The sequence below is a fragment of the Babylonia areolata genome, chromosome 29 (assembly GCF_041734735.1).
Source record: "Babylonia areolata isolate BAREFJ2019XMU chromosome 29, ASM4173473v1, whole genome shotgun sequence".
Taxonomy (NCBI): domain Eukaryota; kingdom Metazoa; phylum Mollusca; class Gastropoda; order Neogastropoda; family Buccinidae; genus Babylonia; species Babylonia areolata.
The window spans coordinates 4,675,228-4,691,224 of record NC_134904.1 but is presented as its reverse complement, the minus strand read 5'-3'; the positions used below and the strand labels follow the sequence as shown (position 1 = coordinate 4,691,224).

Here is a 15,997-nt window from a genome sequence, read left to right as displayed (position 1 = left end):
AAACTGAAACTGAAACTCACCAAAAAATCTTTTTTTCTTTTGGAGAAAAAAAAAAACAGATAGGAAAGGTTGTTTTTTTTCCCTTCTTTTTCTAAAATCAGTATAACGCACATAAAATACTTATAGTAATACATATGATATACATTCTTTTTTTTTTATTTTTTTTTTTTTTTTTTACAGATTTTTTTTTTTTTGATATGGTATATTTATATTTTTAAATACTTATCTCATCTCCATACAAACTTCAAGGATGTTTTCATAATTTGTGATTTGTCTTGCCAGAAATATGTTTTTTGGGTTGCACTTTTATAGGTCAAGGAACATTTGGCTGAATTTGTTTGTTTTGTTTTTTTAAGTATGTGTTATATTTCGTCATTTTTCAGCATTTCCCGCCATCTGCTAAGTTTAGTATCTTCCAGTTCTGCTTTTCTCATTTGATTCCTGCATTTTTAGGTTTTGCTGTAAATCAAATAAATCAGCTGTGAAAAATTGTTTTTAACGTTGCTTGTCAGGTAGTTTTGCCAGAACGTTGCACAGTTTAGCACTGTCACTAAAGCTTTATTGCAGACATGTGCACTGTAGAGACACGTAGAAAGTTTGTAGTACATGAATCACTTTCTTTCTGCAATGATTTTCTTCTGTATACTTTATTTTTAATTTTCAATGATATTTGTGTGTGTGTGTGTGTGTGTGTGTGTTTATTTCAGGTGTGGCAAGAGTTTTGTGTTTAACACAACCGAGTTAAAAAAAAAAGAAAAAAAAAAAAGATCAGTTGGGCATTCCTGATGTGGCAGAGGTGCTGTGGCAGGATTAGTGAGGCATTGGACTTGTGGTCCAGTGTTCACCAGTGATCAGGGTTCGAGGCCCCGTTTCAGCACGGTGCTGTGCCCTTGGGGAAGGCGCTTTACTCTGTCCTCTCTTCACCCAGGTGTGGATGGGTTCCGGACTTGGGGAAGGTTCAAAGGGGAGAAGAAGAGGAATGGGCCCCGCTCTCCGCTCTCCGATGCCGATCCCCAAACACAGTGGATAGGAAATCACTGCCCCACTTGCCATAAAAGGCTTTAACCTTGACCTGAGATGGCCTTGCGCAATCATACTTATGCAGTCACACCATCACCATAAAAGGCTTTAACCTTGACCTGAGATGGCCTTACGCAGTCATACTTATGCAGTCACACCATCACCATAAAAGGCTTTAACCTTGACCTGCAGTCACACCATCAGCAGCAGTGTCAAATGTCAAAGTTCAAAGACCTGGCAGATCATACTTTATTTTCATTGTCTTGTACAAATCTGTCTGATCTTCTTCTTCTTCTTCTTCTTCTGCGTTCGTGGGCTGCAACTCCCACGTTCACTCGTATGTACGCAAGTGGGCTTTTACGTGTATGGCCGTTTTTAACCCGCCATATAGGCAGCCATACTCTGCTTTTAGGGGATCTGTCTGATCGTTTCTTTTCTTTTCAATCCTCTCAGATCATCAGGGGGATAGAGCGACATCACAACTGCCTGCTGGAAAGTCCAACTGGCAGCGGGAAGTCCCTTGCCTTGCTCTGTTCCACTCTGGCATGGCAGACTGCAGAGAAACGTATGTGTTTGGATTCTGTACACACGTCTGTGTGTTCATGAGTATGTGAGATAGAGAACGTACATTTACTGTAACAATATAAACGAGGGGGTGTTTGCATGTGTGTGTGTGTGTGCTTGCATGTTTATGTTTATGCATGCACCTGTTTCTGTGTTTTTGGGGGGCTTCCTGCTACTGAAAAAGTAATGTTTTATTTTCATGTGTTGTTCAGCACTGTATATGATTTATCCACTGTATTGTCAGTCTGCCTTGTTTATTGTTGATGTGTCTTACAAAAAAAATACCCATTTATCTTTCAGTGCACTCACATACATTCAGGATAATTCTGTTCAGCACTCTAACACCTTATGATCTATCCGTTGATAATATCTGGAGCTGTGACTAAGCGGCAATGCATCCGCCTTGGAAGCTAGAGAATCTGAGCACACAGGATCAAATCCCACATTCGACTGTATTTCTCCCCTCCACTCAGTCTTGAGTGGTGGTCTGCATGCTAGTCATCCAGATGAGGCGTTAAACCATGGTCCCATCTGCAGCTTACACTCAGCACTCGTAAAAGAGCCCAAGGCAGCAGAAAGGTTGTGTCTTGAAAATAATATGTTGAAAAATCCATTTTGAAAGGAAAACAAATGCAATCGCAGGCAGAAAAAAAGAAAAGAAAAAAAAAGTGACACTGTACTGTTGTGACGTGCTCTTCCTGGGGAGAACAGACCAACTTTGACACATAAATCTGTTGTGACAAAACGTTATATTGCAGTTCAGTGTAGTACAATATGATTAAATTCATGCATACCAACATTTTTGAATGCATGTACGTATACCTGCATTCATCTTGATTTCTCATCTTTTTGTTTTATTTTATAAACCAAGTAAAGGAGAAGAACTGATTGGGTGTACATGTACATGGTGAAGTGTATTTCTGTTTTTTTCAGGAAAGGTTGAAATCGAGAATCAGAGCACTTGTGGTGAGCATTGCTTATATTTCTGAATGAATGAAAATGTATACAGAAAAAATATTTCTTTTAGTGTAAAAAAAAAAAGTGTGAGAGTCAGTGATATATATATATATGTATATATGTATATATATGTTGCAAAATGTTTAGGGAAAAAGTGTTCGAGTCAGTCATATATTTATTATATTGCAGTACTTTTGCTATTAGTCAGTTTAATGTGTGTACATTTTATCTAGGCTTCGGAATTTTCCATTCATTTGCAAATTTCAGGGTTTTTTTTCTTTTTCTACATACCAAGGCTTCCTTTTCTTGGCCCCATGAACTTTGAGTGTTTCAGAAATTGGGTCAAAGGTGTGTCATAGTAAGCATGTTAGATTAAACGTAATTTTAGGGGGTGGGGGGGGGGGGGATTTCCTTTTAGTTTTACAGGGAAATGATGAATGGTTAGTTGTTTTTTTTGCTGCTCTGACCATTACTTTTGAAAGAAAATACTGATTTTGTTCATAAGTAATTGGTGCCAGAGAGAATCACACAAAAGTTTAAGTGTTAAAGCCACAATGACTGAATCTCACCCACATTAACTACATGCATGTATATGAATGTGTATTGTGTGCGCGTGCGTTTATGTAAGTTTGTGCCTGCCTATGTGTGCGTATGTGTTAGGGTAGCTGCTAGATACACATGTATTGTTAAAATGTATGTACGCAGTGTGTGTGTGTGTGTGTGTGTGCGTGCGTGCGTGCGTGCGTGTGCGTGCGTGCGTGTGTGTGTGTGTGTGTGTGTGTAGTCATATTTTGGTGTGTGTATGTAACATAGATGTAATGTTTTATGTTAACAAAGCGTTTTTGTAAAGCACCTAGAGCAGATTTCTGGATAGTGTGCTATATAAGTATCCATTATTATTATTATTATTCTTAACTTATATGAATTTGAACAAAGTTATAGTTAAGATTTTTTCCCCCTTGCTTCTTTTCTTTTCTTTTTTTCTTCTGCGTTCAATCCTTCATGTGTGAATAAACAGTTTGACTGTAAAATATTTGCATAGACAGATCTGGACAGCTTCAAAAAGATGATTTTGAACAAGAAACGACGGGCGCAATAGCCGAGTGGTTAAAGCGTTGGACTGTCAATCTGAGGGTCCCGGGTTCAAATCACGGTGACGGCGCCTGGTGGGTAAAGGGTGGAGATTTTTACGATCTCCCAGGTCAACATATGTGCAGACCTGCTAGTGCCTGAACCCCCTTCGTGTGTATATGCAAGCAGAAGATCAAATACGCACGTTAAAGATCCTGTAATCCATGTCAGCGTTCGGTGGGTTATGGAAACAAGAACATACCCAGCATGCACACCCCCGAAAACGGAGTATGGCTGCCTACATGGCGGGGTAAAAACGGTCATACATGTAAAAGCCCACTCGTGTGCATACGAGTGAACGCAGAAGAAGAAGAAGAACAAGAAACGAAACAGCTCATTATTTGTCTCCAGCAGAAGTGGATTAGCCCCATGACTGCCGCTGAAAAGTACACTTGTCAGTGAATGGCTGTGGCCTAACTTAGGTCAACTCCAGGTTACAGGCCAGGATGTCAGTCACCATTCTTCTTCTCCTTCTGCATTCACTCGTATGCTCATGAGTGGGCTTTTACGTGTATGACCGTTTTTACCCCGCCATGTAGGCAGCCATACTCCGTTTTCAGGGGTGTGCATTCTGGGTATGTTCTTGTTTGCATAACCCACCGAACGCTGACATGGGTTACAGGATCTTTAACGTGCGTATATGATCTTCTGCTTGCATATACACACGAAGGGGGTTCAGGCACTAGCAGGTCTCCACATATGTTGACCTGGGAGATCGTAAAAATCTCCACCCTTTACCCACCAGGCGCCGTCACCGTGATTCGAACCCGGGACCCTCAGATTGACAGTCCAACGCTTTAACCACTTGGCTATTGCGCCCGTCAGTCACCATTCTTTATTTGTATTTGTATTTCTTTTTATCACAACAGATTTCTCTGTGTGAAATTCGGGCTGCTCTCCCCAGGGAGAGTGCCATCGCTACACGACAGCGCCACCCATTTTTTTGTTTCTTTTTTCCTGTGTGCAGTTTTATTTGTTTTTCCTATGGAGGTGGATTTTTTTACAGAATTTTGCCAGGAACAACCCTTTTGTTGCCGTGGGTTCTTTTACGTGCGCTGAGTGCATGCTGCACATGGGACCTCAGTTTATCGTCTCATCCGAATGACTAGCGTCCAGACCACCACTCAAGGTCTAATGGAGGGGGAGAAAGTATCGGCAGTAATTCGAACCAGTGCGATCAGATTCTCTCGCTTCCCAGGCGGATGCGTTACCTCTAGGCCATCACTCCACTAATCTGGACTTCTTCCTCTTGGGATTATCGGCATTATTTTTATTCAGCAAAATTGATGGCAACACTTTGAAGTACCCAGGATGTAGTTCTTTACTTCAAATTCATGCCAGACTTATCCCATTTCGCCAAGGTTCAGCAGTGAAGTGGTTTAATGCTTGATTATTATATTATTATCACTATCATTGTTATTATCAGTATTATTATGATTTATTGCATGATTATTATCATTAGTGTTGTTGTATTTATCATCTTTATTATTATCATTATAATGATGATAATGATTGTGATAATGATGATTACGATGATGATGATTATGATTATTGCATGATTATTATCATTAGTGTTGTTGTATTTATCATCATTATTATTATCATTATAATGATGATAATGATTGTGATAATGATGATTATGATGATGATTGTTTTTGTCATTATTAGTGATACTAATGTAGTACTAATGTAGTGCCTACCAAACTCTTAAGCACATTTTTTTTATGCTTGACATGGGTGTGTGATATTCTTCTGTCACAAAGGAAAGACATGCCAGTGCCAGTGCCACGCTGCAAAACCTGAAGCCAGCCCTCGTCAGTCGGCATCAACAACCATCACCAGCTCGGCTGTTGCTGCTGCTGCTGCTGCTGCTGCTGCAGCCACAGATTTTGCTGAAGCTGCTGCACCTGTTGGTGCTGTTTCTGGTGCCAGCTGTGTTGCCGTGTCTGGGGACTCTGGAACGGGAAAGCCTGCGTTGGGGCACACGCCGGGTGGTGGTGATGTTTCTGTCGGTGAGAGAAGAGGGTTGTGTGTTGTGTTGTGTGTTTGTCATTTTGTGTGTTCTGTGAATGTGTTTTGTTGTGTTTGGGAGAAGAGGATTGTGTTGTGTATGTTGTGTTGTTTGTTTGTCATTGCGTGTGTTGTATGTGCATTGTTGTGTTCAGTTCAGTTCAGTTACTCATGGCGGCGTCTCTGTGTTCGGACAAACCTATATACACCACACCACATCTGCTAAGCAGATGTCTGACTAGTAGCGTAGCCCAGTGCACGTAGTGTGTTGTGCAATGTGTGTTAGTGTGTAATGTTTGTCAGTGTTGTGTGTTTAAATTTGCGTAATGTTGTGCGTATGTCATTGTATGTGTATGCGTCCTATGTGTATTAGTATATATGTGTGTGGTTTTTGTGTGTTCATATGTGTGTAGTGTTGTGTTTGTATGAGTTACACATGATGTTTTTGCAAGTATGTGGAAAACAAGTCTGATGAAGGATGGTGTAAGAGAATATTTTTGTGAACATTTAAAAAAAAAAAATTAATTAAAAATCATGTTACCAGCTGACGTGTCAAAGTGTTTGGCATAGGTAACAGATGATTGTGAGGATGTGTGTTTGTTCCCCTGCAGAGGCAAGTGTTAAAGTGGAACCTTTCAGCTTGTGGCAGGATCCTACCCAGAGTTGTGTGTGTGGTGGATTTTTGTGGGGAGACTGGGGCCACACTTTAAAGTATAATCCAGATGCATCTTTGTGAACAGCGCTCATATTTCCAGATGAACATTGCAGGTGTCTGTAGTTGCCAGAAGGGTATTTCATGAAGGTTGCTTAGAGGCAGCCTTATTGCATAGTCCCAAAACCTTAACCTAAGTAGACCTCTGAAGCTGCAGCATTATCATTCTCATCCTCAGTTTCAGTTTCTCAAGGAGGCGTCACTGCATTCGGACAAATCCATATATGATACACTACATCAGTTAGACAGATGCCTGACCAGCAGCATAACCTAATGCGCTTAGTCAGGCCTTGAGTGCATGCATATGTATTTGTGTGCCTATCAGAGTGAATTTCTTTTAAGGAATGGTGCCAGAGGACAACACTCTTGTTGCCATTGGTTCTTTTTCAGTGCTCCAAGTGCTTGCTGCGCATGGTTCTTGGTTTATTGTCTCGTCTGAATGACTAGACTGGAGTGATAGCCTAGAGGTAACGCGTCCGCCTAGGAAGCGAGAGAATCTGAGCGCGCTGGTTCGAATCACGGCTCAGCCGCCGATATTTTCTCCCCCTCCACTAGACCTTGAGTGGTGGTCTGGACGCTAGTCATTCGGATGAGACGATAAACCGAGGTCCCGTCTCCAGCATGCACCTAGCGGACGTAAAAGAACCCACGGCAACTAAAGGGTTGTTCCTGGCAAAATTCTGTAGAAAAGTCCCCTTCGATAGGAAAAACAAATAAAACTGCACGCAGGAAAAAATACAAAAAAATGGGTGGTGCTGTAGTGTAGCGACGCACTCTCCCTGAGGAGAGCAGCCCGAATTTCACACAGAGAAATCTGTTGTGATAAAAAGAAATGCAAATACAAATAGACGCTCACTTTGATTTTTCAGTCAAACTTGGAGAAAGGGCGAGAGAGGGATTCAAACCCACACCCTCATGGACTCTGTATTAGTGGATGAAGGTCTTAACCATTCTGCCACCTTCCTCTAATTCTCATTCCCGTTGAAAGAACAATTGCCCCAGATTCCTTTCCTGTCTTGCTCTCAAGATGGCTTCAGTTTTCCTGTGAAGAGGTCCTGTCAAGGTCTTCAGTGTCATCTGATTCTAAGGAATGTTATATAAAGGACATGGTGGCAGTCTTAAATTTTGGGGATGCTCACTCAACTAAGCGATAATTGTAGTCGGGAGAGGGCTTAGAAGGGGTGTTCTGCATGTGTTGAATCTGAACAGGCACTGTTGAACACCTCTGAAGGGACTCCACAGCCGTGTTGGGTCTCCTCTGGTTTGTGGCCTCCTGGCGATCTAGCATTCATTGCTCCTGTTGGACTGTTGACACTGAGACTGTTGTGTACTAACAGTTGCAATTATGTCTGGAGGATTTGGTATGAGTTGTGTGAGAGTAACGTCTACAGCAAAAAGAAAATCTTAATCAGGTCTCACATCCATTTTTATCCTTTTTATTTCATTTATTATTCTTAATTTTGTGTCCCTATACTTATTGCATTTTCTCCATAACTGACTGTTACGACTGTATGTTGCAGTCAGTGCTGCATTCATTACGCCAAAGAAGAAATAAAAGTTGTTGGCTTCTGTTCCAGTGATCGATGGTGATTCTGACGAGGATTTCAGACCCCTGAAAAAATTCAGAGGAGATCTAGATAAATCGAGTGTGAGTATCTGTGTGCCTTTGTGCTTGGCACAAAAGTGTTCTGGCAATAACAAAACAGAACTTGGGTTAGTTGAACTGTCAAATTGAAATGCATATTTTTCAGTATTTGTGTCTGTGTGTGGGGGGAATGAGGTTGGTTGGTGTGTGTGTGTGTTCCCTACTTGTGATTGGGTTTCAGTGTAATGTCTATCCATTTCAAATGATTTTGACATCATCAACCAGTGTTGAAGAAGCCAAAAATATACAGCATTTTCAAGCACATGGTTACCGACATAATGTTAATTCTGGAATGTTATAATTGTCACGGATAGACATCTGTGACAATGGGGTACAGCATTGACCTGTGATGTTATGCTTGGGGTATGTACAGTATTGTCCTGTGATGTTATGCTTGGGGTGTGTACAGTATTGTCCTGTGATGTTATACTTGGTGTACAGCATTGTCCTGTGATGTTATGCTTGGGGTATGTACAGCATTGTCCTGTGATGTTATGCTTGGGGTATGTACAGTATTGTCCTGTGATGTTATGCTTGGGGTATGTACAGCATTGTCCTGTGATGTTATGCTTGGGGTATGTACAGCATTGTCCTGTGATGTTATGCTTGGGGTAAAGCATTGTCCTGTGATGTTATGCTTGGGGTAAAGCATTGTCCTGTGATGTTATGCTTGGGGTATGTACAGCATTGTCCTATGATGTTATGCTTGGGGTATGTACAGCATTGTCCTGTGATGTTATGCTTGGGGTATGTACAGCATTGTCCTGTGATGTTATACTTGGGGTATGTACAGCATTGTCCTGTGATGTTATACTTGGGGTACAGCATTGTCCTGTGATGTTATCACCAAACCTGGAATTCACTGCTTGGCAGCACACTGTGCGCGACCAGTGAAAACTTCAAACACACACACACGGTCATCATGGTGCATCGTCTGCATTGCTTCTCTGTTCCAGACCGGGACACGGAAGAAGAAGGCGCGAGTCTCCATTGAGTACGAAGACACCCCTCCCTCATCCCCTGCCCCCACCATCCCCAACCCCACCACCACCGCTACCGGTCACGATGCTGGACAACCTGCTCATGCGGCCCATGAGGGGATAACTGCGAGTGCATCGGATGTCAGCAGGAATGGCGGCCCTTTGTCCAGCGCCACCACCACTACCACCACCACCCCTTGCTCACAGTGCTGCTGTGCCGCTGTGCCGCAGAAAGGGGCATCAAGAAAGTGAGTGAAACTGCATAATTCTTCTTCTTATTATTCTTATTATAGATACTTACATACACTTGTCTTTGTCAGAGAACTGGGCACCGAGAAAGTGAGAAAAAAAAAAAAGAAAAAAAAAAGAAGAGTTGAAACTGCAGAATTCGTCTTCTTCTTCTTCTTCTTGATACTTATATAGCACCTGGTCTTTGTCAGAGAAGAGGGCACCAAGAAAGTGAGTGAAACTGCATAATTGTGTTAATTATACTTATTATTGATACTTATATAGCACCAGTCTTTGTCAGAGAAGGCTGCACCAAGAAAATGAGTGAAACTGCATTATCATCATCATCGTCGTCATCATTATCGTCATGGTCGTGGTGGTGGTTGTGGTTGTCGTTGTGGTCGTCGTCATCGTCGTGGTCATCATCATCGTCGTGGTCGTCATCGTCGTGGTCGTCGTCATCGTCATGGTCGTGATCGTCGTTGTGGTCGTGGTCGTCGTCGTCGATGTTTATACAGCACCTGTCTTTGTCAGAGACCAAGCCTCCTAGTGCTTTACAAACGCTGGAGTGATTTTCACAGTGGGATACCTTCCTGGGTAGAGCCGACTGACAGCTGCCTTTAGGTGCTCATCATTGATTTCCTGTGTCATTCAGTCAGGCTTCTGTCAAGCGGGTGCACACACATGTATATATTGGAGTGGGTTTTTCTTTAGAATTTTGCCAAGGACAACTCTTTTGTGTCGCCGTGGGTTCTTTTGTGTGCACTATTGAGGAAGAAGGCGGTTCAGTAAGGAGGGAAACACCTGCAAGGGAATGGAACATAACAGCACACAGAACATCAGGACTTTAAAGAGCATTGTTCAGCTTAAAAGGAGGTCGTCAAAGTGGTGTAGGAGGCTGACAATGTATTGGATTGTACAGTGTTGTGTTGTATGACTTTGTGTTATAACAGATTTCACTGTGTGAAATCTGTATTACTGTGTGTTTGATGTTGATGAATTTGCTAGTCTTCAGTAATTTACTGTGTTCTTTGTGTGAGGCTTCATTGATAAAAGCAGTTTGTACTTTGTTTGGTTCACTTTTTTTTTTTTAATCGTTTGTTTCTTTGTTCACCTATTATATATTTATTTATTTCATTTATTTCTGTGCAGGGTTCCCAAGATCTACTTTGGCACCAGAACTCACAAGCAAGTAGCTCAGATTGTCAGAGAGCTACGCAAGACAGCTTATCACGATGTTTTGTAAGTGGCCTGCAGTTATGTGGCTTAGATTTGTCAGCAGAAAAAAAGTACATCTGTCATAAAGACTAGAATGTTTTGGTATCACATACAGACCTGCCAGTTGCTACATTTCAAGCACAGCCTGCTATGTCAAGCTTCAGAATGCAATTAATGCTTACAGTAAAAATGCTACACCCAAGAAGTTAAAATCAGTCAGTGATTAGCTCACTCTGGATGATGGACCCCAGTCAAGGCCTCTGTTTACAACTGTTTCAGATAAAGAGGCCCGATCAGGGCTTTATAAAGTTTTGAATTTTTGGAGTGGCATCTAATTTGCATAATGATGGAGTCTCCCGTCAGTCTGACGGATGAGTAGGCAGGCAGGCTTATCTGTCGGTGTGTGTCCTCATATGGGAGAAGAGGCCAATTCTGGATGCGCAGCACTTCCCACAGGTGTTGCAAGGGAAAACGTCTCCAGAAGTTGAGCCCTGCTTCCTTCGCTCACGCTTCTCCTTAATGGCTAGCGTTGTTTTTCTTTATGCCACTAGAGCACAGCATCCTCCAGCGAGAGCGGTCAAGGGCATCAGTTTCCCAGGAAGCGATGTCTATGTCACAGGCTTTGAGGTTTGTCTTCAAGGTGTCGTTGAAGCGCTTGCAGGGTCTTCTAAGTTCACGGTGGCCTCCCTTCAGCTGGCCATACAAAAGCATCTTCGGGATCCTGCTGTCTGTCATGTGGACAATGTGTCCTGTCCAGCATAGCTGGCACTGAATCAGCAGGCTTTCGATGCTGGGCAGGCTGCTCCTCTCTAGGACCTGCATAATGACTTTATAGGCTAAGAATGTCTTGAGTGACTTTCCGCTCTCCACTTCTGCTAGTAGATGCTGACTGCGTTGCAGTGCTCACATTCAGGAGAGTAATTTTCTAGGTGACTGGTGAAGTCAAGTATACCATGCAGAGCACTTTATTTTGATCATCATGACATTGCACTGAAATTTGTCTGGACCTTATTTCAAGGCCACGTTGTTTGACGCAGATTTTATGTTTGTATTTATTATGTCTGTATGTGTGTGGGGGTGGGAAGGGGGTTGGGGGGGTTGGGGGTGGGGGAGATAGAGAAACAGGGAGAATGTGTTTATTTGGTTGTATTGAGAGCCAGTGATATATAACTGACTCAAGCTGAGAAATAAGAGGATAAATAAGAGATCGAGCAGTACCACAGTATTTATTTGAATATTTAATCTTTAGCTTTTGAAAAAAATTGTCAGAATTGTTTCTATTATCCTGCTTTTGAAAGCATCATGATTTTGTGAATGTTTCAGAATGACGATTTTGGGCAGTCGAGAACACACTTGCATTCACCCTCAGGTGTCTAAGTCTGCAAATAAAAATGAGGGATGTGAGCAGCTTATGAAGGTGTGTTCGTGACAAAATATACATGACACCATTGTTTATTCTGTGAATTAATAATAATAATAATAATGGATGCTTATATAGCACACTATCCCGAAATCTGCTCTAGGTGCTTTACAAAAATGCTTTTGTTAACATGAAACATTACAGCTATGTTACATATGCACACCAAAATGTGACTACACACACACACACACACACACACACACACACACACACATTGCATACATACATTTTAACATACATGTGTATCTAACAGCTACCCTAACACATACGCACACATAGGCAGGCACAAACTTTCATAAACACACACATTGGTGCATATTGAATCTCTGATTGAAAACAGAACAAGAGGACTGGATTTTCCAAAGGATATCAAGAACTGAAAAAAAATAATGAATGATATCATTTTTATGTATACTTCTACTATATGTTGTCAACAACAAAAAAAAAAAAAAAAAAAAAAGAGAGAGAGAGAGAAAAAATATATGAATGCTTCCACAGACTGATTGATACATAAACATTTCAATGAAATACGACTTTACAGTTCAGTTGTGTGCAAGCTGATTATGTGATGCAACAAACATACAACTTGATAGAATAACTGTGTTTGCTGATTAAAAGTTACAACAATACTGTGCATACTGATTATGATTTGCAACAATGACTTGACGATGACTGCGTGCATGCTGAGTGAAAGCTACATCAAGTGAGCAGCACACAACTTGACAGAATAATTGTGCACGCTGACAAAAAGCCGCAACAGTGCTCGACTTGATAGAATAATTGTGCACGCTGACAAAAAGCCGCAACAGTGCTCGACTTGATAGAATAATTGTGCACGCTGACAGAAAGCCGCGACAATGTTCGACTTGATAGAATGATTGTGCATGCTGATTACGTGATGCTACAGTGTACAGCTGACTGTGTACATGTTGATTAAAAGTTGTGACAATGTAGAACTTGATAGCGAAGGGCGCAATAGCCGAGTGGTTAAAGCGTTGGACTGTCAATCTGAGGGTCCCGGGTTCGAATCACGGTGACGGCGCCTGGTCGGTAAAGGGTGGAGATTTTTACAATCTCCCAGGTCAACATATGTGCAGACCTGCTTGTGCCTTAACCCCCTTCGTGTGTATATGCTAGCAGAATATCAAATACGCATGTTAAAGATCCTGTAATCCATGTCAGCGTTCGGTGGGTTATGGAAACAAGAACATACCCAGCATGCACACCCCCGAAAACGGAGTATGGCTGCCTACATGGCAGGGTAAAAACGGTCATACACGTAAAAGCCCACTCGTGTGCATACAAGTGAACGTGGGAGTTGCAGCCCACGAATGCAGAAGAAGAAGAAGAAGAAGAACTTGATAGCATAGTCTGTAATCATAATTTGTGTGAATGATGTGAGAGACACCGTGGCAGAATCAGCAAAGCATTGGATTTCTGATCCACAGTTCACCAGTGATACGGGGTTTGAGGCCCCCCGTTTCAACCTGAAGTTGTGTCGTTGGGCAAAGCTCTTTATTCTGATTTTCCTCACTCCACCTGGGTATGAAGACCTGGTTTGGGAAGGTGAAAGAGGTGGAAGGGGAGAGAAGATAGAGGGCCCTTGCCTTCCTGTGCCGTGCCCAAGACGAGTGATAGCCTAGAGGTAACGCGTCCGCCTAGGATGTGAGAGAATCTGGGCGCGCTGGTTCGAATCACGGCTCAGCCGCTGATATTTTCTCCCCCTCCACTAGACCTTGAGTAGTGGTCTGGACGCTAGTCATTCGGATGAGACGATAAACCGAGGTCCTGTGTGCAGCATGCACTTAGCGCACGTAAAAGAACCCACGGCAACAAAAGGGTTGTTCCTGGCAAAATTCTGTAGAAAAATCCACTTCAGTAGGGAAAAAAAAAACCCCAAAAAACTGCATGCAGGAAAAAGTACAAAAAAAAAAAAGGGGTTGGCGGTGTCATGTAGCGATGCACTCTCCCTGGGGAGAGCAGCCCAAATTTCACACAGAGAAATCTGTTGTGATAAAAAGAGAAATACAATACAATACAATACAATACAATACAGGTCACTGTCCCGATGGCCATAAAAGGCTGTGGGGCCTCTAACCTTTAACCTGACCCTGTGAGCAGGACGATGGGTGTCGCTTCAAGGACCGCGTGATGAAGTACCAGACGCAGGCAGCCATCAGGAGCATAGGACTCCACACGGCTTGGGACCTGGAGGACCTGATAGACGTTTTGAAGAAGAAAAAGGCAAGTTCTGAAAATATATACATATAATATATATCACTTACAAGGTACACAACTTGAAGCGTAGCATATTCAGGATTAAAAGGCTATGTCAGTCTAGAGGAAAAGCTAATTTGTGTTTGGTGTAAGTGACAAGTTTGGGGCTCCCTTTTTGAGGAAGTGTCTGGGTTTGTGCCATTGTACTTTTGATTTGCCCGTGCACTAGTTGAATCGGTAGCATAAGCATAAACAGCATTGACTTGGAGTCATGTGCCTTGTAAATGAAGAGAGTTACCACTGTTCATTGTTCAATCAGTTTCTCTTCTTGCCTCATTGCTGTATATCCAAGCAAACGACATGTCTTTTATCCCATCAGTCATTTGATATTCCCAGTTATCAATGTATTCAGCTCAAGTACGTACAACTGCATTGTAAACTAGATACATTCTGATCTGCATTTGCTTTTTTTTTTCCTGACATTGTTGATGTAGTGGAGTGATGACCTAGAGGTAACGCGTCCGCCAAGGAAGCGAAAGAATCTGAGCACGATGGATCGAATCACGGTTCAGCCGCCGATATTTTCTCCCCCTCCACTAGACCTTGAGTGGTGGTCTGGACGCTAGTCATTCGGATGAGACGATAAACCGAGGTCCCGTGTGCAGCATGCACTTAGCACACGTAAAAGAACCCATGGCAACAAAAGGGTTGTTCCTGGCAAAATTCTGTAGAAAAATCCACTTCGATAGGAAAAACAAATAAAACTGCATGCAGGAAAAAATACAAAAAAATGGGTGGCGCTGTAGTATAGCGACACGCTCTCCCTGGGGAGAGCAGCCCAAATTTCACACAGAGAAATCTGTTGTGATAAAAAGAGAAACACAATACAATACAATACAATACAATACAATACAAGGTACCCACTGTTGTATTCCATCAATCATTAGACATTCCCAGCTACCGGTGGAATGGACGTATGGATTGTATGTTTCCACTCATTTCAGGCATGCCCATACTTTGTGTCGCGTGGAATCAAGGAGCAGTCGGACCTGATCATCTGCCCCTACAACTACCTTGTGGACCCCCTGATCAGAGACAGCGTGAGTGATGGCATGACTTAGTTGTACAGTTTTAGGTCACTCCTTACCGGGCCATTTGTAAGCATGTGATCCTCTGTATGCTGGGGGAGAGAGAGACAGAGAGAGAGAGAAAGAGACCGGGCCATTTGTAAGCATGTGTTCCTCTGTATGCTGGGAGAGACAGAGACGGAGAGACACACAGAGAGAGAGACTGGGCCATTTGTAAGCACATGGGGGGAGGGGGAGGCATGGTTAAGCGATGCTGAATTTCCCTGTAAACAGCAGTGTATACAGGCAATGTCATCAGCAGTACTGATAACCAAAGGCGCTTTCTTGCACATGCACTTCCATTTCTTACAATGATTAAAAAAAAACAAAAAAAACCAAGAGAGGCAAGGCCTTCAAGACTCACTTGTGATACACTGAAAAAAAAGAATCCAAGCTTTTTATGTGTTGTGTATATTTTCAAAATGTAATGTTTAAGATGAGAAAGATCAGTTTAAAGCAAATTAAGTCCCCTAGCATTAATTACAGAGTAATTTCCCTTTTTTGCTATCTGCACCAAAACGTTTGCAAAATAAATAAAACTTCCATGCTTAGCAAAAGAAGTTCCTGTTTGAAAAAAAAAGAAGATAATAATGACTGCTCTTGTTGTTGGGTCAGAATATCAGATCAAAGTGCCAAGTTTAGAGAATACAAAAAATATAAATATAACAGTAAATGCAGTTTGCATGTAATTAGGCTTCATTTTTTATTTTTTTGTGCCCATCCCAGAGGTGCAATATTGTTTTAAACAAGATGACTGGAAAGAACTGA

The 15,997-nt window shown here is 42.1% G+C and overlaps 1 protein-coding gene across 1 annotated transcript in view; it reads left to right on the top strand.

Moving 5' to 3' along the window:
• Positions 1–15,997, top strand: part of LOC143302332 (uncharacterized) — a 74,399-nt gene that overhangs the window by 3,527 nt on the left and 54,875 nt on the right. The window contains exons 3-11 of the mRNA XM_076616948.1: positions 1,474–1,585; positions 2,518–2,550; positions 5,436–5,684; positions 7,972–8,042; positions 8,996–9,267; positions 10,400–10,489; positions 11,789–11,882; positions 14,007–14,129; positions 15,107–15,202. Of these exons, the coding sequence (XP_076473063.1) occupies positions 1,474–1,585; positions 2,518–2,550; positions 5,436–5,684; positions 7,972–8,042; positions 8,996–9,267; positions 10,400–10,489; positions 11,789–11,882; positions 14,007–14,129; positions 15,107–15,202 (1,140 nt within the window). The remainder of the gene's footprint in view (positions 1–1,473; positions 1,586–2,517; positions 2,551–5,435; positions 5,685–7,971; positions 8,043–8,995; positions 9,268–10,399; positions 10,490–11,788; positions 11,883–14,006; positions 14,130–15,106; positions 15,203–15,997) is intronic.